A 27,834-nucleotide genomic window follows, 5' to 3' on the forward strand; every position below is an offset into this window, starting at 1 on the left:
TGGCAGCATTGCAAGAGGATTTGAATAAACTAGACAGATGGACAAATGATTGGGGGAGGTATCGGTTTAATGCAGCAAAATGTAAAGTCTTGAGGTTTAGGATCCATTGATGGGAGGAGCTGTACTGGAGGAGGTAGGAGAGATCTGGGGTGATGACTGATAGAAAACTGAAATTCAAGGAGCATATTGCAAAGGTGATGAAGATAACTCAGAGGATTGCTGCAATACTGAGAATGACACTGACCTGCAGAGATAAAAGAGTTATCATTCCATTGTATAAGACCCTGATTAGACCACACTTAGACTATTGTTCTCAGATTTGGTCCCCAGGATTTGAAGGGGGTAAAATGACCATGGAAAGGGTATAGAGGCAGATAACAAAGATGGTTTCAGGACTGTACAATATGAGTTATGAGGATCGACTGAGGGAATGTGGACTGCAGAGTTTGGTAAATAGAGGAGAGGTGATATGATTGAGACTTTTAAACTGTTGAGAGGCAGTTACAGGGTAGACATTGGAGAGTTCGTTCACTTGGTGGAACGGTGGGAAGGAGCGACGACAAGGAGCTATCCCTGGAAGTTATGAAAGGAGACTGTGTGCAAGAGGGTGAGGAGTGGTTTCTTTGCATGGAGGGTAGTTGAACCTTGGAATGCATTGCCTGAGAGAGTGGTTGGAGCAGGAAAGGTCAATGGGTTCAAGGAGTGGTATGATAAACTTTGTGTTTCCTAAAAACAACCTCCCACGATGAGTCTTTTGACTCCATGGAGGCCTGGATAATAATAATAATATATATATTCTCCAATCTGAAAGCTATTCACTCATACCAGTTGTGTATGCGTAAGTGTAACGATAAGTGATTTGTGACAGTTTCATTTTCCTGCTGTATGAGTTCCTATATAACTTCAACTTCGATGCCATAATTCCTTCTTCGCCACCTGCAGTAGCTGGATTCCTTGCCTGCGGCTATTGCCGGCAAAGGATTACCTGCCATGGAAACTGCAATACCTGTACTACCACTGACTCAGCAAAAACCATGGACCCCCCCCCATGACTTCGCACCCGGAAGGAAGATCAAAGTTCACGGGAGCTATGGACAAGGAAAACAGTCCAGTCAATTCCAAATCTTACGCTAATGTTTTATCAAATGGAAATATCCCCCAAAACACTGATTTCACACACGAATGCCACATCAGCCAGCAGTAAACCGATTAACGCAAAAATAAATACCACTGTTCAACATCACTTCTCGAGAAAATGGAACTGTTATTTTCACAAAAAGAAAACATCACACTAGAAGAGTATCTGATGGCAATCGCCAAAATTGTAAATGCAAAAAATATTACTGATGCTTCCTAGCTGGTACTGTGCAGGTGTATTTCAGTCACATCTCATGGGCACAAATGATACTGCAAAAAGGCATCGATATCAGCGATTATCACTTCAAAGCTGCCCCAATAGCACTGGACCCGACAAAATAACAGTATCAAACGTTCCCCCTGAAATTCCCCATCAGCTCATCAGATCCATGTTATCAAGATACGGTTCTGTCACAGGAAAAATACACACATTGTTGGCAGCCACAAAAAAGCCGAAATTCGAAGACAGGCATTAATGCACTTTCCAAACAACGACACACTATACAACCTGCCAAAATTAATCGACACTGACATAAATGGAATAACCTACACTTTCTACTTATCTTTCTCATCAATGCTTCTTCTGCATGAAGAGGGTCACATTAGGAAACAATGTCCCTACATTACCAACAATTCATCAACAAATATCCCAGCCCAGAATAGCAAATCAGTTGAACAAAACAACATCGTATGTGAAAAAAACCCAAGCATAGGAAAAAGTAAACCAAAAATTCTCTCTCCATCACGAATTTCAGAGCCAAGAAAATCCAGAACTGGAAAAGACAAGGTTCTGTCGAGTAATGAGATCCAAAGCTCTGATAACGAAGTCACACAGCAAGCAACACTAAACAAACAGCATGAAAATGCGGATCCTCCCAACAGAGAGGACCAGGATGAACTAATTAAAAGCAATCTCCGGACACAACAACCAGAATCACCAACCCAGCCTCCCACTAATTCAAAATCTCATCAGACAGAAGAAACTACTCAAAATGGCCTTTCATCATCATCTGCAGCTAGCCAAGGAGAAACAGAGTTCCCAGACAATGAGGAAACTGTACTTCCACATGATGACTTAGAAGAGGAAGAAGCTGAGGGGGAACTTCCCCCACACTGAGGGCCCCCCTTAACCATGAAGCAGCTGTCATCCTTCATACAGAAAGTGTGAGGCTCCCCTCACAAACTAACTGTAGCCCTTAAATACACCACAAGAATCCCGGAACTAATATCTCAACTTCAGGATCTACACTCAAAATTGAAACGTAAAAAGAGTAGATCAGAGCAGAAACACAATACCAGGACCAATATTAGATTCAACCTACAATTAAACTTTCATAAACATAATGTCGTTGAGCCTTTTTTCTCTCAATGCAAAAGGATGTGCCTCTGCTTTATGCAACAGAATAGTCCTTGACCAGGTACAAAAACATCATATAGACCTAATACTTATGCAAGAAACAAATATCAATTCCTCATCCAATTTATCTAGAAGATGGGCAGAGTGGCCTTATGACCTACACCACTCTGCAACCCAACAACATCAAGTTAGCTTAAGTGTACATCATCAGTCTCCCTACAAACTGAAAGTGATTGCTGATATACCAGGATATGCCTTGTATGCTCACATAAAAGCACCCAACCACAGTACCCTGCATGTGTTCAATATCTACATACCACAGCAGGATGCTATGGCATCACAATCTTGGATTTCATTGGAGACTTTAATTGCACTCTTGATCAAGAAAAAGACAGATTTCAATGTACTGAACATCGCAGCTCATTAATAAGCAAACTTCAAACACTGGTAAACGATAATGAACTCAGTGACGTCTTTCGGCATCAACATCCAGATAAGAAGTCCTACACATGGAGGTCAGCAATCACAGCAACTAATAGGCCACTCTACCAAGCATGACTGGACAGATACTACATTTCCAAACATGCTGTTCCACTAGTTAGAAACATCTCACACATTCCTTCCTACATCTCAGATCATTGCTTCATCAAGCTGCAATTTTCATTATCGGTGGAAGCATTCAAATCAGGAAGTGCCTATTGGATCTTCAACAATACCCTCCTGAAAGATCCAGATTACATAACAAATATTCAGGCTTTAATAACTAACCTCACTCAATTGAAAGGGAATACAGAACCAATGAAAACTTGGTGGCCCCACCTAAAATCACAGATAAAATCCTTTGTGCAGATCTACTGTCACGAAAAATCAACAGAGGAAAGCAGAATTCAATAACTCGAAGAACAGCTCAAGTATCTCCTAGAAGAAAGCCCTGAATATCATTCTGCACTCCAAGCCATGCAAAGACACTCAGAATTATCTGCAAAAGTTGCCCCACTTAGATCGCAGCACATACAAATAAATCACTCAGATGTCCCCACGAAATATTTTTTCTCTTTGAAAAAAAAATGCCAGGCAGCAAACTACATTTCTGCTATTAGACTTCAAGATGGCAGCATCACATAAGATCCAAGTAAAATCACTTCTGAAATCCTGCAACACTACAAGAATGCGTTACAGCTCTACAGGAACATCCCTTCACACCATTCACCAAATACTGAAAGAAACAAAAAGAATCTCTGCAACAGATCAGAACCACTGCCAAAGAGCAAATCTCCCGGCCTTGATGGTCTCACAACAGAGTTTTTCCAAGTCTTCTGGAATCAACTCGGACCACTTCTTAAAACACTGCAAGAAGCCTTCCTCAATGGGCTCCCACAATCCATCACAACCTCAGTAACATGACTGATACCAAAGAAAGGAGCCCACATTGACACCTGAAACTGGCATCCTATCTCACTAATCAACACTGATTGCAAAATCATTTTCAAAGTTATAGCAAACTTAATAAAGCCAACACTGTGTGACGTTATTGGCCAACATCAAACCTATTCTGTTCTAGGAAGATCAATTCCTCCATATAATAAGAGATCTCATTCACATTGCAAACAGCCAAAATGAAAACCTGGCACTCGTCAGCCTTGATCAGGAGAAGGCTTTTGACAGAGTAGAGCATGAGTACCTTTATGAAGTCCTAAAGACATTCGGCTATGGTCCTCTCATTATTGAAACAGTGCAACTGCTATACAGAGATGCACTCTTCTGTTTAAAAATCAACAACAAGCTCACCTGCACTTTGTCACACTCTCGAGGGATCAAGCAAGGATGTCCTCTCTCTCTCTCGACAATTATACACACTGGCCATTAAAAGAGTACGCGACACCATCATCTCCAAATGAACCAGCATAAGAGAATCACATCTAAAAATATCCGTCAGCATATGCTGATGATGTCACTGTAATAGTCCGAAATGAAGAAGAAATGACAGTAACCAAGGAAGCACACAGACTATATGCACAAGCCTCGGGGGCCAAATTAAACTCTGCAAAAACCATTGGCTTGTGGTGAGGCAGATGGAAGTCTAGAACTAATTCTCAGATCGAATGTTCCTAGTCAAATGAAGGACAAACATACTTAGGTGTATACCTCGGCAAGACCAAAATATATAATACCTGAACTGGACACAGCTGCACAACCATTTCAAACAGGTGTTAGAAAAATGGCACAGCATTCGTTCAATGTCTTCATTTGGAGGAAGAATCCTAATAATTAACCAGATGGCTGCGAGTGTGCTATGGCATACCCTCAAAGTACCCCCCGCCCGATGACTTTCTCCATCACATTCACACGTTTCCTCTGGAACAATACTAAATGGACAACATACTCTGAACTCTGCAAGCCACTCAGTAAGGGAGGTCAAGGCCTGATTTCTCTTGAAAACAAGATTAGATCCTTCAGGATAATCTTTCTCCTAAAGACACTTTAGTCTCATCACACTTATGTAACCACCTTCAATTACATTATGAAATCATCCACCAGAGGACACACTTTCCACAATCCTCCAAATGGCCAGATCTGCACCATCACCTCCTAAACTATCTCATTTTTACAGAGATGCTCTACAGCGGTGGAAAAATACAGAACTTCATCACACACTGACAGGATCAACAGAGTCAGCTGTACTAACAGAACCACTATTTTCGAACAGAAACATAAGTCTGGCAACTGGCCAACCCTTGCTTTTCCCTACATGAAAGTGGGCAGGAATAAGAATCATAGGGACCTCCTGAACCAGACCCTAAACTGGAAAACATCCATATGCCTACCACTGAAAAGCAATATCAACAGATGCAAGCTGCTATTATAAAAGCCTATCCAGATATCGCTACACCTCAGGGAATCCATATTTCTTCTAGAAACTGTGCGGAGCCGATCTTTCATCTTGTATCATCTGAAGCCTCACTTCCAATTCTTCCCTCAAACTACAAGAAAATATACCACTTCCTCATGTCAGTGCCTCTAACTTCACCCTTCATATATATTCATCCTTAACCCTCTCATCTACAAAGCTGCACATACCACTCAGTTTTCAGTGGGATCTTCCATATAAATCGAAGTGTGCCAAACCAGATTCCGAAATACAGTGGAGACTATGGCATAACATCTTGCCAACCCATTCTAAGCTCTACAAATTTCAACTTAGAGAAACGGATCTGTGTCTATTCTGCAAAGTTTCATGTACCATGGAACACACATATCTAACCTGTCCTGCTAACAAAGCGATGATCACCTATGCTCTGAATACTGCCTCTAGCACCTGTAACTACACACATAGCCAAGAAGACTAGTGGAATTTAGTCCATACAGAAGAGTACAGACAGAATATGTAATTTCCTCTTCATCTGCACCAAGGACATCATTAACAGTTTCTACCTTAAGCAAACAAGAAATAACCAGCACCCATCCATCGCTGAATCGGAACAAACACTCATGTGTAACCTACATCGAAAACTACTCGTTTTGTTGAATAAATCAACTTCTTCGGGTATCACAGGCAAAGAATTATATAAAATAACAGAGAAATAATAAAATTACATCAACAGATCTAGCATAAAACACAATAGTACATTTTAAAACAGGAATGCATGCATGCATTCCTGTGAGGGCAGTGAGATTAGCTCTGTTCAGCTGAGCACAGAATTGATTTGGGTCTTTTGTATTTGGAGAATGCTGCTTCATTGTAGTCTGAAGCTTGCTCGATTAGCAGGGTTGGATGATTGCTTGCTTTGGTGAAGAACTTTTCTGCTAGATCATGAAGGAGGGATGTGATCTAGGGAATGTTAACTTCTCTGTGAATCTGGGAGTTTCTAATGAACCATGGGGCGTCCAGAATCATTCTCAGGCATTTATTCTGTATCCTCTGCAGTTTTTGAATGTTTGTATCCGAGGTATGACTCCATGCAGGAGATGCATAAGTGATGACTGAGAGTATTACCAACCTGTATATGAGTAGTTTGTTCTGAGTCTCCAGTTTGCTTCTTCTGTTGATCATGGTGTAGAGTTGCGTGATTACTTTGGATGTCTTCGAGCTTACGTGTTTAATATGACTGGTGAATTGGAGTTTTTTGTCAAGCATCACGCCGAGATATCTGACTTCAGTCTGCCATGGAATCTTGACTCCTGGACTTTCTTTGTGGTGAACAGTATGACTGAACTCTTCTGGCGGTTTGCTTGGATCCTCCAGTCCATCAGCCACTTCTCCATTGTATGAATACTGCTTTGGAGTCTTCTGATAGCCAGTTAGGGGCTGAGAGCCTACTCAGCTGTGATGAGCGGGCTCTGCAGGTCCGGCTATAACTGTTGAGTTTTGGGTTGAGTAATTGTTTAGTATATTGTTTATTGTGGAGCTGAACCAAGCTGTGTGTTTGGCATTGAAATCTCCAGCCATAATGGAGCCATAGTGGAATCAGTAGAGCTGAGAATGGAATCCAAATCAGCTGCCAACAAGGGGATGCCAGGTGGGTTGTATACGCTGTAGATTTTGATGCTGCCAGTATTGTTAGTATGAACTTCAATACCTGTTATCTCACGGTTCTTGGTTTGTGGGTTGGTCAGGACATTGTGGCTTAAATAATTTTTGATGTATGCAGCTGTGCTTCCTCCACTGGTGGTAATTCTGTCTATTTTAAACATCATGAAGCCCCATAATTTAGGGCTATTAGCTGGCCTAAGGTGCGTTTTGTTAACGAAGACTATATCAGGTTTGTATCTGTGAGTGAACTATTGCAGTTCAAGGATTTTGTTTAACAGACCATTAGCATTCCATACTATTATTGTGAGCGAGTTTGGTTTGAATTTTTTATACATTGTATAGTGCTGTCAGTATGGATTGGGTTTCTAGATAGAATCCCTTTCTGGAAGATGGTGAGGAGCTTGCTTTGCTGAATTCCTGCAGCATGGTGGCAAGAGACGCAGTTAGAACTGAACTTAAGTTGGAGCTTGCTTGCTCATGTGATGAAGGAATCTGAGTTTGAGCCGCCTCTACATATGTTTTGGTCATGGATGAACATCGTAGAGCTGGTCTGGTGGACTTCACCACATTTTAGACATCTGTAGGCCCAAACTTTTGACATCTATGGCATTGGCCTGCCAATGCCCTTTTCCTTAGAGGCTCAGTAATAATTTTGAGCCTGCAGATATCTGTCACTTCGTATATCCTTTTCTGGGTGTTGCTGATTTCTACTAGTACTAAAGGCATTGGCCTTTTGTCAGATCTCAGCATTCTGCTAGCTTTGATTGGGATAAGTCCTTGACTGATGAGGTCGGCAGTGACCTCATCTGTTGTGATGCCCCCGGCAACCCCTGTGAGGACCACTTTAAGATTTTTCTCGCTTCCTAGTGCGAAGATGTAGAAGGCCAATTTGGAATTATCCAGCATTTTTGTCATTTTGCAATAATTTGAGACAGTAGTGGGATGAATCTTAACTCCCTCATCTGTGTTTCTGGCTCTGGAGAAGTCGATGTTTTGTTCACCAAGGGTCCTTGAAACTGATGTCCACGTTTCTTTGTCTCAGAGAATCACTGGTGGGACTTTTTCTTTTAGTCTTCTGAAGCTTGTGGTATTAGATCTTCTTCCATAAGATCTTCAGAGGACCTCCGTCTTTTGGTTACCTGTGAACCCTGGGAGTTGATCTGTCGACGGTTCTTGGGCAATGGGACCGTTGTGAATTCACCCTCTGTATCCTCATCCTCTCCTTCTTGATCATTGACCTGGGCATATGTTTATAAATCCTGGGAATTATGTATCAAACTTTTTTTAATATCTTCTTGAACAGGTCAAGCAACTGCTCTTTGCTAAAGGCTTGAATAATATTGTCCGTGATGTCCATACTGGGATAAAGAGCACCTTGGTAGATACCTCTTGTTCAGTTAAGCCTATTTTGGCAATCCTGTAGGCTTATTGCCTATAATCAGATCGTGTAGACTCACGCAGAAGTCTACTAGCTAAGTAAAGCAAGTTTGTAATGCCCTACTAAAAGGGGAAAGGAGTGTCAAGAACTCACTTGGCCACAGAGTGAAAACCTACCTCCCTAAAATACCATAAATCCACCACTGGTCCTCATTTTGGGTGGGACCTACACGACCATCAGACCTCGTGCATTTTTCATGCAGAGGGGGAGACAGTAGGAATAATACTGTGTCAGCGCAATGTGAGATTCCTGAAAAATCTTGTATGAAATCTAATCAGGCTCAATCTAAAATAGCACGTCTGTTCTCGTCAAAAGTCCAAGCGAAAAAACTAGCCCAGTACTAAGGAACTTGAAACGTCGGAGTGGTGTATTTTCCATAAGCGAACTCTCAGTCAGTGCATAAAGTATTTACTAAAATAAAGAGCCAAAAGGCATCATTTCGGCAATGCAAAATTATATAAATTAAGTGGATATTAAATCCAACATCATTTCAAAGCTGAATACAGAAACTATAAAAGTTTCGTGCAAAAATTGACCAGAGCTTACAGGAATACACCGCCGCCATCTATGAGTTGCCCTAGCTGAACCTTGGAAGTGACGAACACTCAAAGCGCCCATATATTTGCCTCCTATTCGCTGAAATGAAGCCTTTGGCTCTTTATCTTAGTAAATACTTTACACACTGACAGAGAGTTCACTTACAGAAAATACAGCTCTCTGACACTTCAAATTTCTTAGTACTGAGAGTTTTTGCTCTCTTAGGTTTTTGCCTAGTTTCTGATGAAAACCAATGAGTTTGAAACAGCTGTCAGACTAGTGAAACCCTATCAAAATGAACCAATAGGAGGAGAATATATGGGCGCTTTGAGTGTTCGTCAATTCCTATAAGGTTCAGCTAGAGCAAACTTGTAGTGCAGTGGCAGTGTATTCCCACATGCTCTCTGGTCAATTTTTGCACAAAACTTTTATAGTTTCTGTATTCGGCTTTGAAATTATGTTGGATTTAATATCCACTTAATTTATATAATTTTGCATCACCGAAATGAAGCCTTTTGGCTCTTTATTTTATTAAAAAGAATTAAATTTGTTTGTCCCTTTAATGATAATTAGTGTTGTTTACAGTATGATATAATAACTATGGATTGATATTAAGTAGATGAAATGGAAGTAGACTAAATGAAATTTTACACCAATTTTTTATGAATATATATTCTCCTGAACTATTCTTAGAAATATATTTTGCTTTTTGTCTTCATTCCTATTTAGTCTTCTTCCAACCTATGTTATTTGTGTTATTATTTTATCATATTACTTATATTATTATACTTATGTTATTATGATTATTATTGACATCAGACTTTCATGGAGTCAAAATACAAGAACAGTCTTAGTCCTACCATCTGTATCGAAAAACATCAAAAAATACATCTGCAATCTTGACAATGGTCAATCTGGCCTTGCAGATCATTCTTTGGATATAACTCACTAAATCATTTGGAAAAAGACCACCATACAGTAAATTTAGAAGAGAAAGACTGTTTTCACAATCTACTGTTGCTCTCAAAAATCAGCCTGATTTGAATAAATATGCTTGCATAAAACTTTCCAAAATATGGGAAACACTAATACTTTGGGATCTCAGTCTACATCTACGCCAGCAACAGGTGTCCACAGAGGACACTCCCACCTAGTTAGGACTAGTCTTTCATCCACATTCACTTAGTGTTTATGCTGCCTTTGTGTGTGTGTGTGTGTGTGTGTGTGTGTGTGTGTGTGTGTGTGTGTGTGTGTGTGTGTGTGTGTGTGTGTGTGTGTGTGTGTGTGTGTTACAAGTGTCATATTGTACTCCCTGATAATGTCTCTGTAACTGACATGAAATAATGGAAGAATAAAATACTATTTTAAATCCTTTCCTAGTGCTATTTCACCCCAATAAACTATTAACATGAGTTTCTCCCTGCACTTGAGCCTTAAGCATAAAGAATGCTTCAAGACTAAGATAACAAATTATAGATCAATCAGCATCTCACAAGTGGTAGTCAAGTTACTGGAAAAATTGATTTCAGAAAAATCCAGGAATGGATGGATAGAATGGGATACTGCTGTATATGGATGGCAGCATGGCTTTGTGAAGGGTAGATTGTGCCTCAGTAACTTACTCATTTTTATAATAAAGTAGTTGCCGATTAGACAAAGTATCTACTGATATGCACTGCTGAATTTTAAAGACCTTTGACAGCATTCCACTTGAAATTGCATTGTGTAAATCAAAGAAAACACAGATGGATATGAAGTTAGTGATGTGAATAAGAGGATGACTGATTGAGAGATAACAGATCAGACAGTAGTTTATTCAGGAAGTGAGTTCAGTAGAAGGTCTGTGACTAGTGATGTTCTGCGGTGCTCTGTACTTGGGCCATTGCTATTTAATTTGTGCATTAATGATATAGGAATGACCTGAGGGGAAATACTCAGATGGTGATGTTGAAATCTTGCATGATGATTTAAACAAACTATCAGTAAACGTAGAGGAGAATAGATGCCAGTTTAATGTGGCAAAGTGTAAGGTTATGCACTTTGGGATGAAAATATTATCTTCTATGTTCTACATGGATGGACCATACGCCAAGAAATAGATGAAGGCAGGGATTTCGGGGATGTTAGTGGACAGGGAGTTGAACTTCAAATAACATATTTCAAAAGTGGCTACAATAGCTTAAAGGATTGCATAGTTATTGAAGAATAACACTCTGACAAACAGAAATAAGTAGATTTTTATATCTCTTTCATAAAACTTAATAAGGTACCATCTGAACATCGACATGTCAATGAGGTTGTTTAGAGAGCATGTAAGCTCTCTAACTGTGGTTTAGAGAGCAGGTAAGCTATTGACTTACCCAATCATGCCAGCTATTCTCTGATTATTTCTCATTTTCTCTTTCATAATTTATTTAATATGCATTTTCATAATATTTTTAAGATACAATCTAGTGGTGCTCTGCCATTTGATTTTTTCCCCCCTTTCAGGCTATGTATATGCTTCATGAGGCATTTTCAATATAATACACTGATGTCCTAAAGCTAAGGATGAACTGTAAAATCTCTCATAGCCAGTTCAGCTAAACACTCTTTTAGCATCTATGCTGATATCCCATCAGTCCCACTGCTGAATTTTTATTCAGTTTGTGCAACAGCTCTAATACCTCCTCCTCTTCCTACACCGATTTTTTTTTCTTCAGAAGAGGTAGCAGCAAACAACGCTGCACAAACACCAGCTTGATAGCTTTTAGCAAAATGCACCCATTAGTTGAACATTCTCTTCTGCATATGTCATCCTCAGACCATCTGCATTCAGAAAAGTTATTCTTTCATATTCATTCTTTCTGTTACTTGCAGAATATCGATAGTAATCTTGTGGGTTGTCTTTAGCTTGCAAAGCTAGTTTCTTTTCATACACAGACTTCCGTACAGTATTTGTGACTTTCAGTACAATAGTTGTGACTCTTCTGGCCTACTGCTTATAATTTTCATAACGGACATCATTCTTTCATAACGCACAGTATTCTTTCCACATCATTCATTTCTTACAAATCTCTTGCGTAATAAGATTACACATCTATTTGACTTCTGCCCTATTTATTCTTCAAACTCTCAGGATACATTCTGACATTGCATCATATATGTATTTTTTAAACGCTTCCCATCCAGCAACTGACACCATTGAGCTGAACTCAGTATACTCTTCAGTCATAATTTCCTGCTTTGTAGTTCAGCATATAACCTTTTCTGAATGGAACATTCATAAAATAACTCATTACCCAAGAGACTACTGCATGATCACTGTCACCTACCAGAGACAGAATAGTTACATATTTAACTGAAACATCCTCTGACACTATAATCATATCTAACACTGATTGACCTCAAATTTCTTCTGTCTCTTGCTGCTTGAGGAAGTTGTCCTGCAATATCTCAATAAATTCAGTTTCATTCTTCTCATGACATTTTACTGCTACCCAAATACTGTTTGGATAATTAAAGTCTTCCATTATGATTACTTGTTTCAATAAGGAAATACCATGAGTAGGCATATTTAAATAAATTATAATATCAGAATAAACTCATGTAAAATATGACTTTATTAATATCAATTTCGCTAAGTATCAAAGGCATCTTCATTGCATAAAAAGCTAATCGAACAATAGCTGACTGTTCCAAAAGGTGTCACCTAAGTAGCTAATGTAAGATAACTGAAAAAAGTTATTAAATTTCCTAACTTATTAAAAATAAACACACACACACACACACACACAATTAAATAAAATAAAGTTAGCTGATTTAAAAAGTACTATCTCCCACAAAAGGGATAGACGCAGACCATCAGATCTGTTTAAATTAAGAGAGTGAAGTAAAGTTTCACGTTTCTTTATAAAGCCATTCCATGAGGAACAACTGACTTTTCTGAAGGACTCGTCTTGTTCTAATGAACTCTATGTCTAGTGTTGATAGCATGTTCTGCAAGTCCATACTATTCAGGCTCAAAGTATTGGATATAACACTTTTATTTTTCTAGCCAAATAAAAGCAGATCTTCCTATTTGTTCAAAGATAACCCACAAGAGCAAGGAATCTTGAAGACACCTGAATAATTGAGATGTGAAAGCTTGTCTTTTGGAGAAGACAAAGGTGGAGATTTTTCTGATGGGGTGAAAGGCATCATCATCATCATGCCTCTCAAGGATTTAGGTCTAGAGTGGCCTGTTCCAGCCTTAGAAGTCATCATTGAATCTTTTAAGAGGACGTCCTAGTTTTCTTTTTCCTAATGGCTTGTACTTTAAGACTTGTTTTAGTAATCTTTCTGTTTTCATTCTTTGAATATGTTCCATCCATTTATGTTTATATTTTTAAATTTTTTCTATTACTGATTCCTGGTTTAATTCTTTCATAATTTCATCATTTCTTTTGTGATCAAACAGAGTATACTTTGCAGTTTTTCTCATAAACTTCAATTCAGCTGTTATTAATGTTTGTTTCTTTTTGTTTTATTGTCAAGATTTCACTTCCGTACATTAGGACTGGTAGGGCTAATGTATTGTATACTTTTAGTCTGGTTTGTTTTTGAACTAGGTTTGATTTAAATATAGAGTTAATTACAGCTGTTATTTTTAAGTATTTTGCAATGGGTGAAAGGCAATAAAAATATTTAGTGATTTTAAAACTTTCGCTATGGATTCACTAATGTCTTGCACATAAGGGATAGGAATATGAATTATTTCTTCTGTCTATGAAGAGGTAGAGATACCAAAACTGTTCAAAGTACTTTTGATGAAAGAATTCTTATAACCATTTGATAAAAAAAAGTAGAAATAATGTGTGTAATTCTTTCTGTAATAGTTCATCTGAAGAACATAAGGAGTGGGCCTGATGAGCCATTGTTTTAATAGTTCCAGCCTTTTGACTGGGATGGTGATGATGAGATTCAGCATAGATATAATGGCCTATATGAGTTTTTCTTTTGAAAAACTGAGAAATGTAGGTACTAACTGGTTAATGAAGAATCAAAAGATCTAAAAACAGGCTAATTGTTTATTTCCTTCTTTTTCTAAGGTGAACTGGATCCTGAGATGAAGTGCATTTAATTTAGAAAAAACTGCTGTAACTCAGAATGCTTTATCTGACCAAGTTGAGTAGGTCTAGGTGAAATGTCATCAAAAACACATTGTTTTTGATGACATTTCACATGAAGTGTTCCATGAAGAAGTTGGCAATAGTAGGAGGAATAGGACTGCCCATAGCTGTTCCTCCAATTTGTTGATATAACTTGTTTTTAAGGAGAAAATAACCAGAATATATTACAAAATCAAATATTTGAACAATATCTGAAGGAAATTCTTGTAGTAATTCAATGCTGTCAGATAAAAGAACACATTATTTTATTTAATTGTGTATGTGTGTATGTCTATATATATAGATATTAATAAATTAGAAAATTAATGGCTTTTTTTTAGTTATCTTACATTAGCTACGTAGGTGGTGCCTTTTGGAATTGTCAGTTATTGTTCGATTAGCTACTTACATATACTGAAGATGCCTTTTGATACTTGGCGAAAGTAATACTAATAAAATAATATTTTACGTGAGTTTATTCCAGTATTTTAATTTATTTATTTTGGTTTATACTTTTTTTCACCACGTCTCTATTTTGTGATGCATTTCTTGAACACTAGAAACTGAATCCACTAGGTCTGTAACAACACCCCACTATGTAACTGATCTTGTTAGATTCCATCTTATGAAAGATGGCTTCAAATTCACTGCCACATGAAATACATGTGGCAGTGAATTTGATATACATTTGATTAACATACAAATACATTTGATTAACGCAGTTAATCAAATCCTGCGTTAAGCAAAACTGAGTTAAACAAGGGATACCTGTACTGTTACTAGTACTACAACTTAAGTTTTCAACACTAGCTGGATTCAAGTCATTTGATATTGTCTGCCGCACACCTATCCTGTCTATGCTTCCCCAAAATACTGTACACTTTACACTCGATACCAATTAGTACATCTGATTCTAATAGCCAGGTCTCTCTAATGCCTACAATCCGAGGTCCCAACATATTGACCAAGGCAACAAACTCTACCTCTTTCTTTCTGATACTCCTAGCATTCGTATATAGACATAAGCTACCTGCATATTCTTTTGTATGCTCTTGTCTACAGTCTGCACATCATAGTTGGACAACTTGCAGATCTATTCTTCTCTAGTGGCTTATACATATAGACATCTTTGCCATGTTTGATGAGTCCGAACTGGATGAATACAAAGTTGAAATCATTCCCTTCTCATAATTATTTCCATGATAATGGCCATTCCTGTCATTAGCACAATTATATAATATTGCCACTCTCACATTCATATTCTCACCATTCCTCCCATTATAATTTAGTTTCCCTGACTCTCTGTGTTAGGACTCATAGTTTTACAAGACTTCCAGACACATTCAGGTGTAGGCCATCCCTCTTATACAAATCTGATCTTCTCTCAAAATATGAGCAATATACCACGGCTGGGTGGTTTTGTGCAGAGTTAGCAGCTGTGAAGGTCTAAAGTAATGTCTTGGGCAAAAAAGTACAAGTTTTTTGGCAGCTGCAGAAGATATAGTTGAAATGTGGTTGTTCCAGGAAAGATCAGAGGTGCAGGTCATGAAAAGAAGGTTTAATCAGATTGTGTTTGGGTATCTCATATCTCGGTATTACTGAATGTAAGGAGGAGGAATGTAACCATGTAACCCTCTTTCTTGCAAGAGATCAGACAGAACTGAGTTTTGGTGGATTCAAGTTTACAAAGTTGTCCTTGCTGTGCTGGGATATAGCTAAGAGATCTGACTTCACAACCCTGTCATGGTAGATTTTGAGGATTTTAATACTTCAGCACTACAAGGTTTACAAATGAAAAGGAGGAATAGAGTGTGCAGCAAAGCTATGGATAGGACTGGAAGTCTGTGACAGCAGGTCATTTATATACAAAATATAAAAGACTTATAAATCACAGATTAGTTAGTATGTCTTTAGGTGGTTCAAGAGTTGGTTGTTGATGACCTGCTCCATAATTTTAGAGAGAACAGAAGTAAGAGCAATTGGGCGGTAGTTCATTGGTTGACTTTCATCATCTATCTTTGAGATGGGGCTGGATGTAAACCTGTTTCCATGTTGTAAGATAGATTCCAGTTGAATAGGATAGATTGAAGAGGTGATATGGAATGGGTGTTAGTTCTGGGGCACAATCATTTAACATAATAGGTGGAATACCATTGGGACCAGATGCCTTGTTTGTGTTCAGGTTATTCAAGATTTTTCAGACTTGTTTTTTGTCAGAAGACTATGGGAGACATGAAGGGAGCCATTCTTTCTGGAATGGAGGGAACTTTAACAGGTCATCAATGCAGAAGTGGAAGAGAATGCCAATAGGTTGGCCTTGTCTTTAAGTGAGGTAACTACAGTGGCATCAGGATGTGATAGAGGTGGTATAACATTGGGCAGAAGTTACATGCAATGGCGCTGGCAAGGAACCAGAAGGAGCAACTGCCATTTCAGCAGGAGGTGAGTTTGCAACATTTGGCCTTTTCAAATTCTGACTTGGACTTGTGATGATTCTTTTGCAAGCTGCAGTATACACAGAGTGGGCAGCTGGAGTTATGGCCTTCAGCCATTCATGGTAAGCACAGATTTTTTTACACTTTTTTGAGAATGAAAGCTTGGATGGTGACTGAGAATTTGGAGTGGAATAAGGGATGAAAGCCTTCATTCCTGTGAGGATGAAGCTTCATTTCTGTTATTCGGTCTGAGCAGGTGTTTAGATCAGAAGAACTGAAGCAATAATTGGACCATGGAAAGGAGAAATAGAAGTAACTGAGGTCCTCTCAGTTGGCACCCTTCTAGTGCCAAAGGACACAAGACTGTGAACTGGTGGATGAAGAGTATACTGTAGCAAAAGAGTCACTTTGTTGAGATATCAGCATACCCGTGCTTGAATAGAGCCGACTTACAAGATGACCTGCCATGGTACATCTATTATATTTTGCTGTTATAACCAAAAATCTAGCTTTGTGCTCCATGATAGAGTGAGGATGACCTCTTAGCAAATATCTGGAACACATTCCACTGGTTTGAAATCATCTAGATGAAGTCTTTGGACATCATCTAGATAATTTCATGTGGGGAAGAATTATTGGAAAGCTGGAAGAAGGCTAAAGAATTAAAGATATTTATAGAGAGTTTGGAATCTAACATAGTGTTGTATCCAGGTAGCATTCCAAACTCTGTCAATATCAGTAATTCTGCAGCCTTCAAGTTTTCCGATAATTCTTCCTCATCTTTTAAGGTACCTGTGGCATAATTAAAATTAATAACTTAACACATATATAACCAACAGTAATAAACTTTAATGAATTAAGGGTACAAATATTTCGTACTGAAAGTAACAGTACATCATCAGTGTAGAACAAACAGTTAAAGGAATGGAGGTGCCAGTTTGTCTTTTGTAGATGGCAACAAGTGAGAAATTTTGTTGATAGAAAAATATGTGGGAATAAGATGATACTTCTTCAATATTCTGCCAATGGGTTCTGAGATGCCTGAAATATAAGGGATTGGAACTCTGCAGTCTGTTGAAGAATCCTGAGGTGTTGGAACATAGGAGTCAATTATCTGCTGGATTTGATTAGGGTTGTAACCATTAGATTCTATTAACTTTTTTATAGTGAAAAGTTCTTGTTGTAAGCTTAAGGGGGAGAAGCACACTTTATGTGCTCTAATAATTAAAGATCTGATAACACTGATTTTTTGAGAGGTGTGATGAGCAGACATTTGATGAGTGTATCTGCCAGTAAAGGTAGGTTTTCAATAGACACTTGCTGATGAAGTACCAGAGGATGTATGTGTAAGGAGGATGTCCAAGAATGGTAAACTAACAGCCTTTTCTTTTTCCATGGTGAACTGAATGCGTGGGTGAAGGCTATTTATCTGTTGTAGGAATGTGGTAAGTTCCTCTTCAGTATGTGGCCAAATAGCAAAGACATCATCGACATAATGAAACCAAAGAGAGGGTTGGGGATGAATGGATGAGAACAAGATGTCTTCCAGATGGTTCAAAAAATAGTTTACCAACGGTGGAGACAGAGAGCCACTCATGGCAGTACCTTCAACTTGTTTGTAGATCTTGTTTTTCCAGCTGAAATATCCTGAATGTATAACAAATTTAAAAATCTTTGCAATATCCATAGAGTAATCATCATATAGTAAATTGACAGGGTCAGCTAATGAAATATTGGTAAAAAGGGAAACAATATCAAAACTGACTAACATGTCAGACTCTTTGATTTGAACAAATCAAGGATGTTCAAAGGAATGGAATACTTTGTATTCCATTCCTTTAACTGTTTGTTCTACACTGATAATGTACTGTTACTTTCAGTACAAAATATTTGTACCTTTAATTCATTAAAGTTTATTACTGTTGGTTATATACGTGTTAAGTTATTAATTCTTCCCCATATGAAATCATCTAGATGATATCTTTGAGACATTACATGACATCCAAGTTGGCAACTTGATTCCCTCACAAAAAGAGTTTTCTTCAAACACAGTTTGCTTAGTGCAGGCTTTTGCCTTTTATCCTTTTGAGTGCTAGTGACCCATTTGCATGCGATTCGAAAATCTGAAGGTGCACACACTTTCTACCTGAAATCATCAGTTAGACAAATTGACACAAGCCGATTTATCTGAATTTGCATTTGTAATATTCAGAAATATTGTTAAAACTTAGGTTTTAGATGACAGTGAGATACAAAAAGAGATACATGTTCTTTATAACGTTTACTGTCTCAAGAGTCGTAACTATTTAAATTCTGAGGTTGGTAATCTTATATTAAAATACATGGTACAAGAAAATTATTTTAAACTGCAACATAATGATGTCAAAAAAAAAAAATCAACAAACCTTTTCTTTCAAATATGAAATTATCTTTTTAATAAGAGCACTGGGAGGAGAAAATCTAAATTTTCCATATAGCACAGAATGGTTAGAGGTGTCAAACATTCTTTTAGCCATGTTAAGCTAATCTGCTGTTAAATAAAGGGGGGAAACAAATATTAGTGAAATTTTTTTACTTATTTGCATTACTGCAATTCTTTTTGATCATTTAACAGTATTAACATCTTAGTCATAAAGTTTTACCTTTAATTTACAATATAATATCCTGAGTAATATGGTCATCCTTTGAACAGACAGTTGTAGGTGAATTTTTACTATTATTATGTGACACCTCAAGGGAGTCCAAAGACTCATCGAGGGAGAGTGTGCCAACAGCATCGAACGATTGTTCTCCTTCCAACTACTAGCTACGCTCGAACTTGCTTAAGTTTTTTTCATGAGCCATTAGAAGCAGAGGCTCTACCAATCAACCAACCTTTGCTGGTGTAGTAAATATTCTAATATTCCATTTACTACAAATATGCTATTTGTAGTAAATATTCACTATATCATCGATCATTATTGGTGGTATTTTTTTTTTATTTTTGATGACTGTGTAGTTATATGCATTTCTTTAATTGTGAATATTATGTAACATTGTTCAAAAATGCTACACAGAACTGATGCATACAAAGAAAATGGCAGCCAAGATTTTGATATTCAATGATTTCAATATAGTTTTAGTAAAATGTATGCATTCATGTATTCCTTGTCCAGGGTGAAGGGTATGTGATACAAAATTGACAGAGTTAGGAGGGAGAGAGAAACGTCAATCTTTTGTGCACAAGTGCAAGAAATACAAGCCAAAAGCATAAGAATGAAGTAACTAATGTTAATGATCAAAGGTAGAATACTGAAAGTTTTGTAGAGAATGTAGTGGAAGAAGTGAATGACAGTGTACAAAATATGAATGGGAAAGAAGTGGCAGAAAGTAATGTGGATGATGAGGTGACAGTGAGGAGAGAAATAACATAATTATGTGCAGTCCTTCACAGGATAAAACATGAGCTTGAACTGAAAAAACGATTGTCATGTGTATTATAAAATTAGTTTAATCCTTTATCCAAGTGTGAGCAAACAAAGTTTGTACATGAAAGTATCTTCAGGACTGGGGTAAGGTTGTACAACACCAGGGCAACTCGTTGCAAAGGTGGAGCAAGCTACCAACACTCCTATCTCAGTATCTCCTATAATGCAAAACACATCTCCTTGCGGATATATTTAATTTCCCTTAATGCATAACATTAGACATATCCGCAAGGAGATGTGTTTTGCATTATAGGAGATACTGAGATAGGAGTGTTGGTATCTTGCTCCACCTTTGCAACGAGTTGCCCTGGTGTTGTACCACCTTACCCCAGTCCTGAAGATACTTTCAGGCGCAAACTTTGTTTGCTCACACTTGGATAAAGGATTAAACTAATTTTATTATACTCTAACCAAGTGAAAAATAAACTTTCGATTGTCATGTGGTACAGCAGAAGGGAGAATGAAAGAGGTGAATGAGAAGAGTATAAAGGTGCGAGAAACTACAAGTAAGGAGAAAGTAAGGTATGGTGTATTATGGAGATTCAATGATAAGAGGTGTACTTAATGATAAAGTGATAAAAGCATGTTTCCCAGGTGCAAAGCTTTTAGTTTGCAGCAGAAAGGAGAAGGGAAAGTTAATTGTTTTGTAAGCACAAATGATTTGAAAGGTCAGAAATATGCAAGAGAGGATATGAAAGAGCTGCTGAAAGAGGTAACAATGAAAAGTGAGAAAGCAAAGATAGCAAGCCTGCTGCCTCGGCATGATAGGACAGAATTCAGAAAGAACATGATTGCGTATGAGTCAATGACAAGATGGACAGCGTTTTAATGGATTTTGGAGGTATATGTTTTGAGACAGTGTTGTTCAGTGAGAGTTGAAAGTAAGAAATCTTAAATCTAGAGATAATACGAGGATGCAATCAAGTATGTGTCTTGCTACCACTGGGACAAATGAGTATGAGTGCAGAAATGACTGAATAGCTGGATACAGTTTCAGGTTTTGAAGCTGAATGAGTTACTAATGATATTATGAAAGGATAACTGTGGGCTGTTGAAATGCATGCACATGAATGTAGAAGTATCAGAAATAAAGGAGAAATGTTTGTCATTGGTCAACTCAACTTTGCCAAAAATTATCAACATCACTGAGACCTAGTTGAAGGAGAATGATTTAGTTACAGGAATAGGGCAGATATTTATTATTATTTGTGACACCTCCAAGGAGTCCATAGACTCATCGCTGGAGGACACCCACCGTATAACTCTCCGTCTTCACTACTACACTGAACCTTTACAATCAATCACCTACATCAATGCCATCTACTGCCCACAACCACCACCACAGCTAGTATTTTTTTGTCTGTAAATTGCGTGTGTTCCGAAGGGCCGATTTGTTTGTATGCGGAATGAAAAACCCGAGTTTCCGGGAGAAAAAAACCTTGCTACCTCCATATGAGATTGGCTAACTCACCTTCATTTGAAAAGTCCATATAAAGATTTCTCCCATCACGACGAGAATCGAACTCAGGCCGTTTCCAATCGAAGGGAGCAAAGTACCATTGTTCTTCCAATTGCGCTACGGAGGCGCTTTTTCACAGAAGATAGAGGAAATAGGGAGATTGCTAATGATAGCTGAAGAACTTCAACCAACAAAGACAGAAGTTAAGGAGGATTTTAGATCTGAGCAGAATGTTTCGTTTGAGGCTATCTGAAAAGGCAAATGGACAAAATCTTAGGATGAAAAGATTACATATTTTATATAATATTGATGGTACTGGATTACAGAAAATTAACAAAACTAAGAATCTGGGAGTGAAAGTAGAAAAAGATTGGAAGTCCAGGAGATATATTGCAAAACCCAAAAAGATGGGGAGGTTATTATCCCTCTTTATAAGACTGATCTGCTTGCATCTTGACTACTGTGCACAGATTTGGTCATCACCAGGGTTTCTTGAGAATCAGGCGGTAGTTGGTTGGTTGGTTTATAGTTTATTTGGCACAAAAACTACAAAGGTCATATTGTGCCATACTAAAGGTTACAACATTAGCATTTACAGTAAAACAGTTTCACAAAGCATCTCTAGGTAAACAGAACTGCTGCAGAGGGCACAGCAACACACAAGGTCAGAGGTTATTACAGTAGTGCAAAAATAGTTAACAATATAAGTTAATACATAATATATGAAACACTAAACCAAGGAATGCAGTATCTACATATATTTTATTATTATTTGTGACACCTCCAAGGAGTCTGAAGACTCATCGTGGGAGGACACATACTGTACAACTCTATCCGTAAGCAAAAGTAGAATCTAAAGTTGATTTTGGAATAATTTATTATCCCAAAAAATACTTAATCATTTTTGACATCGATCCAACTGCAAAGATTTAATCATAATGCTTCACTTCAACTATCAGATATAATAAAAGGAAAGCGAACTCATGCCTTTATAGCAGTACAAAAATAGGCAAAAAGGGATTATTATACAATATGCATGGATGAAAATTAAATTTAGCATGCAGTAGAAACAGAATTTAGAATACATATAAACAGGATTACTAGTAAGTACACAAATAGGTAAGATGTCCTACAGCACTACATGATTATTCAAAACATAAAGTAGTAAATAAGATGCATACACAAAATGCATGTTAAGTGATGCAGTATCTACATATAAACAAAATTACTACAGAGGTTTCAGCAATACATAAATAGATAACTATAGGTTAACATGTGTATACAAAACAAGTCAAGGAAAGCAGTGTCTACATCTAGTAAGATTACAACAAACATTATTATACTAATACTTAAAGAGTCAGAAAGGAATTATTATACAGCACTGATGCATAAAATTTAAGTTTAGCATTATGGTATTTACATATTAACAAAATTACAGCAGAGTGATACAAATATACAAGATCAAGGCCTATGGTAATACATAATTGGTCAGATTTAACATAATGAATAATATGTATGTATAAAAGATAAGTTAAGCAAAATAGTATTTACATATAAACAAATTTATGGTCAAATGTGTTTGTACAAATTAATTCTTTCTAAAAAATTAAAAATATCATGCAATTTGCCTGAGTCTGCTAGCATTTCCTGAGTGTATATGGCTTGGTTAGATAGGTGAAATTTTCATTCCTCTCTCGTGAAAATTTTTGACAATCTACCAGAATATGATGAATAGTGAGATGTGTGTTGCATTTTTCACATATGAGAGGGTCATCAGCTCTCAGTAAATGAGAATGCGTAAGGTGACTGACCTATGCAGAGCCTAGCAAGCACAACCTCCTCCCTTCTCTTTGTACATTGACTAGAATGCCAGTGTTTAATTTCAGGTTTAATGTTATATAATTTGTTTGTTGATGTTTCTTGCCATGTTAACTCCCACTGAGCAATTAGCTTTGATCTTATAAGTTGTCTGTAGTCTGTATATGGAACTGTCAAATAGTATGTGGAGAAGGTATGGGCTGATTTAACAGCTGCATCTGCAGCCTCATTTCCTTTGATTCTGATGTGGCTGGGAATCCAGCAGAACTGAACATCGAAATTAAGGATTTTCATTTTGTAAATTATACATAGGAGAAGAGATAGCCTGTAAACAGCTCAATGAGTCTGTATAAATTATACACTTTTGGTAGCAGTTTTCTTTTATATGCACAAGTGCAAGCTGAATGGCATGTAATTCTGCTGTATAATTACTGCAGTCAGGTGGGATCTGATTTGAGATAATAATGTCAGAAAACACAGCAGCACAGCCAATAGAGGTATTAGTTCTTGAATGATCAGTATAGATGGGTAAGAAATCAGTGTGCTGCTCTGTGTGCATTAAACAATTGCAGGTAGATGGATGATGGGGAATAGGATTTCTGTAGCTGACAAAGTGAGAGGTTGCAGGATGGTGTGCAAATCTGCCATGGAGGAATGCTGTTATATTTAGTTAGCTAATGTTGTCAGCATTTATACTAACAGCTTGCATAGTTTCTTTAATACGCATACCAAAAGGATGCATAGCAGTTTGATGTGTATAATATTGAGCTTCCCAGTGCAGAGAGAAGATACTATTCCATGTAGGGTGATCTGGGAGAGATTTTATTTTTAGCGCGTAATTAAGAGACAACTGTTTTCATCGAAGTGATAGAGCTGGTTCATTTGCTTCTACATAGAGACTTGGAGTGGGTGAGGTGCGAAAGGCACCAGTAGCTATCCATATACCCTGATGATGGATGGATTCCAACCATCGTAGGTTACTCTGTCTTGCCGAACCATAAACTTGGGATCCATAATCCAGCTTTGAACGTATAAGTGCATGATAAAGATGGAGCAATGAAGCTTGATCAGCACCCCACTCAGTAGAGGATAGAGTGCGAAGGAGGTTCAAAGTTCTTTTGCACTTTTCTCTTAGTTGACGAATGTGTGCTAGAAATGTGAGTTTTCTGTCAAAAATGAGTCCCAAGAACTTGGTTTCTGTAGTTACTGGAATAACAGTAGGTCCCATTCTTAGTTCAGGATCTGGGTGATGAGTACGTTTTCGACAGAAGTGTACACAAACACTTTTTTTAGGTTTTCAACAGAAGCCCATTATTAATGGGCTTCTGTTGAAACATGATCAATTACTTGCTGAAGTTGTCTTTCAATTACCCTCATGTTACTTGAGTGACAGTAAATTGAAGTCATCAACATATAGAGCATTGTCTACAGTGGGAGGAAGCTGTTCAATGATTGAGTTAATTTTAATAGCAAAAACGGTCACACTTAAGACACAGCCTTGGGGAACACCTTGTTCTTGAAGATATGGTTGAGATAGCACACTTTCCACTCTGACTAGAAAAGTTCGCCTGGACAGAAAGTTTTTAATAAATATAGGGAGGTGTCCTTTGAGAAATAGGTTATAGAGGTCTTTTAATATGCCATATCTCCAAGTTGTGTCATAAGCTTTTTCATGTCAAAAAAATCAGAGACAAGATGTTCTTGCTTCAGAAATGCATCTCTTATACAAGTTTCTAACCGAACTAAATGGTCTAAAGTTGATCGATGTCTACGGAAACTACATTGTCTATTGGAAAGAAGACTGTTGCTTTCTAAATACCAGAGAAGTCTGGCATTAACCACTTTCTCTAGTATCTTACGAAGACAGCTGGTCAAAGCAATGGGTTGATAATTATTTGCTTGTGTTGGATCTTTTCCTGGTTTTGGGATAGCAATGACAATTGACTTATGCTAAGAATTTGGAAGCTCTTCCTCTGCAAGTATTCTATTGTATAATAAGAGAAGAAGATCCAGAAAGATGATGGTAGATGTTTTATCATTTCATAATGGATGTCATCAGGTCCTACTGCACTAGGGTGAGATTGTAGGAGAGCTCTTTTTAGTTCCTCCTTGACAAATGGCTGATTATATGGCTGAAGAATGTTGGTAGAAAAATTAAGCCTTTGTTTCTCTTGCTGCTCTTTCAGTATTAAAAATTCCAGAGAATATGAAGCTGTTACTGAGATTTTAGCAAACGTTTCTCCTAAAGTATCTGCAATAGCTTTGGGATCAGCAAGAACACTTCCATTATAGTCTAAGGTGGACAAACAATGTGTACTATATCTGCCTTTCATTTTCCGCATTTTATCTCATACAATTTTTAGACTGGTCATTTGATTAATTGATGTAGCAAATTGGATCCATGATTGTTTTTGATTCTGACTGCTCACAAACTGTGCTTTTGCTCGAGCATGCTTGAAAGTTATTAACTTTGATGTGGTGTGGTATCTACGAAATATGCTCCATGCTCTGTGTTGATCTTTTTTGGCTGCCTGACATTCTGGGTTCCACCAAGGCTTTGGATAGACTGAAAATCGAGATGTTTTTGGATGGAGGTTGTTGCTGCCTGGACAATGCATTCTGTTATATATTTTACAGCTTCATTGATAGGTGTTTGACTGATGGCATCAGCATTAAATTTTGCAAGATGAGAGAAAGTGTTCCAGTCAGCCTGGTCCATTTTCCATATAGGTATCCATGTGGGTGAACATAGTTCCTGTGAAGACATTGTACAAAGAACAGGAAAGTGATCACTTCCACATATGTTCTCTTCAACGTCCCACATGAGCAGTGGAAGAATGGAAGGGGAACAGATTGTAAGATCAATTGCAGAATATGAGTGGGTAGGCATATGAAAGAAAGTATTGAGTTTATTATTTAGAAGGGAAAGGTTACTATTATCAAGAATTTTTTCAATGCTTTGACCTCGTCTATTAGTGTTGGCACTACCCCATAGAGTATTGTGACCGTTAAAGTCACCCATCAAAAGTATGGGTTCAGGCAGTTGCAAGATAAGGTTATCAAGATCAATTTCATTTAACTCAGCATTTGGTGGTAAATAAATTGAACATACTGTAATAAGGAATCCCACAGAGAAGCGAATCGCTATCGCTTCCAGAGAAGTATTAAGTTGGACCTGATGGAAAGGAGTATGACTGCCCACTAGGATAGCTACTCCTCCATGAGCAGGACCATCTCCAGTTCTATCCTTACGTACAACAGTGAAATTCCTAAAGGTACAGTCCTCATTGGGTCTTAAGTAAGTTTCCTATAGACAGAAACAGAAAGGTTTGTGTTTCTGCAACAACATCTTGATATCGTCAATATTCTGACAGATCCCACATCAATATTCTGGCAGTTCCATTGTAAAAATTTTCCTATTGTTTTGATTTTATTGACTTGTCTGGTTTTCGAGAGGTTGAGGGCTTACCTTTGTCAGATTTATATTTATCCATTGTTTTAGGAAAGTATGGATGGCTAGTGTCCATCTCTTCCTCTGGTAGAGTGTTCAAAACATCAAATGTGTTAGGATCAGTTGGTATGCTTAGTTTGCTTTCAGTGTATATCGAGGTATCCATTTTTTCTGTGCGAGTGTCCGGTGGTTTATCTTTCAGTGAAGTCTCCACCATAATTTTTTTGACAGATGAGTTTTCATTGAATGAGACCATTTTTGAACTTGTCTCTGGAGTAAGGGCATAGGTCTTGTGATTAATGTGCTCAACAGAGAAGCACTTACGATCGTAAAGTTCAAATATGGTGAAATTATCAAATGGTGGAATAGACGTACATGTTTCAGTTGCTGTTGGTACTTTTTTAATTGTTACTTTTTCAGCATAAGAGGATCGTAAAACAGGTGTAATGGTGGCTAGCTTTCTTTTTGCATCCTGATATGTTTTGTTCTGTTTTTATATCTCTTTTTCATCTTTCTATTTCTGACATGCATGAGAGTATGCTGGATGATCTACCTGACAGTTGACACATTTAGCTTTTTTTTTTCACAGCAAGATTTATTTTCATGTTCTTTACTACCACATCGAGCATAGTAGAACCATGACAGGCAGTTTGGGTATGTCCATATCTTTGACATTTAAAGCATCTCAGCGGGTTAGGGATATACATTCTAACAGGACAGCTGAGATACCCTGCTTTAACAGATGTCGAAGGCCTAGGTGTATCAAAAGTAAGGATGATGTTCTTGGTTGAGACCAGGCGACCATCCCTGCGTATCAGGATGCACCTCACACCCGTCACTCCTTGATCTTTAAGCTCTGAACATATCTCCTCATCAGGAACCTCAAGAAGATCCCATTCTGATATCACTCCTCTACTGGAATTCAGTGTTCTGTGAGGTGTTACTACAATTTGTATTCCACCCATTGTCATTACTCTCAGTAGTTTCTCAGAATGTTGTTTGCACATTGTTTCCACGAGGATATCACCAGAACGCAATTTCTTGATTTTGGGAGATCCTGCCAGTCATTCTAAAC

At 37.7% G+C, this 27,834-nt stretch overlaps 1 protein-coding gene across 4 annotated transcripts in view; it reads right to left on the bottom strand.

Annotated features, from left to right (window-relative positions):
• Nucleotides 1-27,834, bottom strand: part of LOC150098048 (putative methyltransferase DDB_G0268948) — a 79,284-nt gene that overhangs the window by 44,839 nt on the left and 6,611 nt on the right. For 2 of the 4 annotated variants that reach the window (XM_090406174.1, XM_090406175.1), the window contains exon 2: nt 18,970-19,094. In XM_090406174.1, the coding sequence (XP_090262300.1) occupies nt 18,970-19,080 (111 nt within the window). In that variant the 5' untranslated portion in view covers nt 19,081-19,094. Of the gene's footprint in view, nt 1-18,969; nt 19,095-26,777; nt 27,355-27,834 lie in introns of those variants that run through there. The other 2 variants (XM_090406176.1, XM_090406177.1) reach the window with 2 other exon arrangements.

The sequence above is a fragment of the Typopeltis vanoorti genome, chromosome 16, assembly GCF_054136105.1.
Source record: "Typopeltis vanoorti isolate ZY-2024b chromosome 16, IOZ_Tvanoo_1.0, whole genome shotgun sequence".
Lineage (NCBI taxonomy): Eukaryota > Metazoa > Arthropoda > Arachnida > Uropygi > Thelyphonidae > Typopeltis > Typopeltis vanoorti.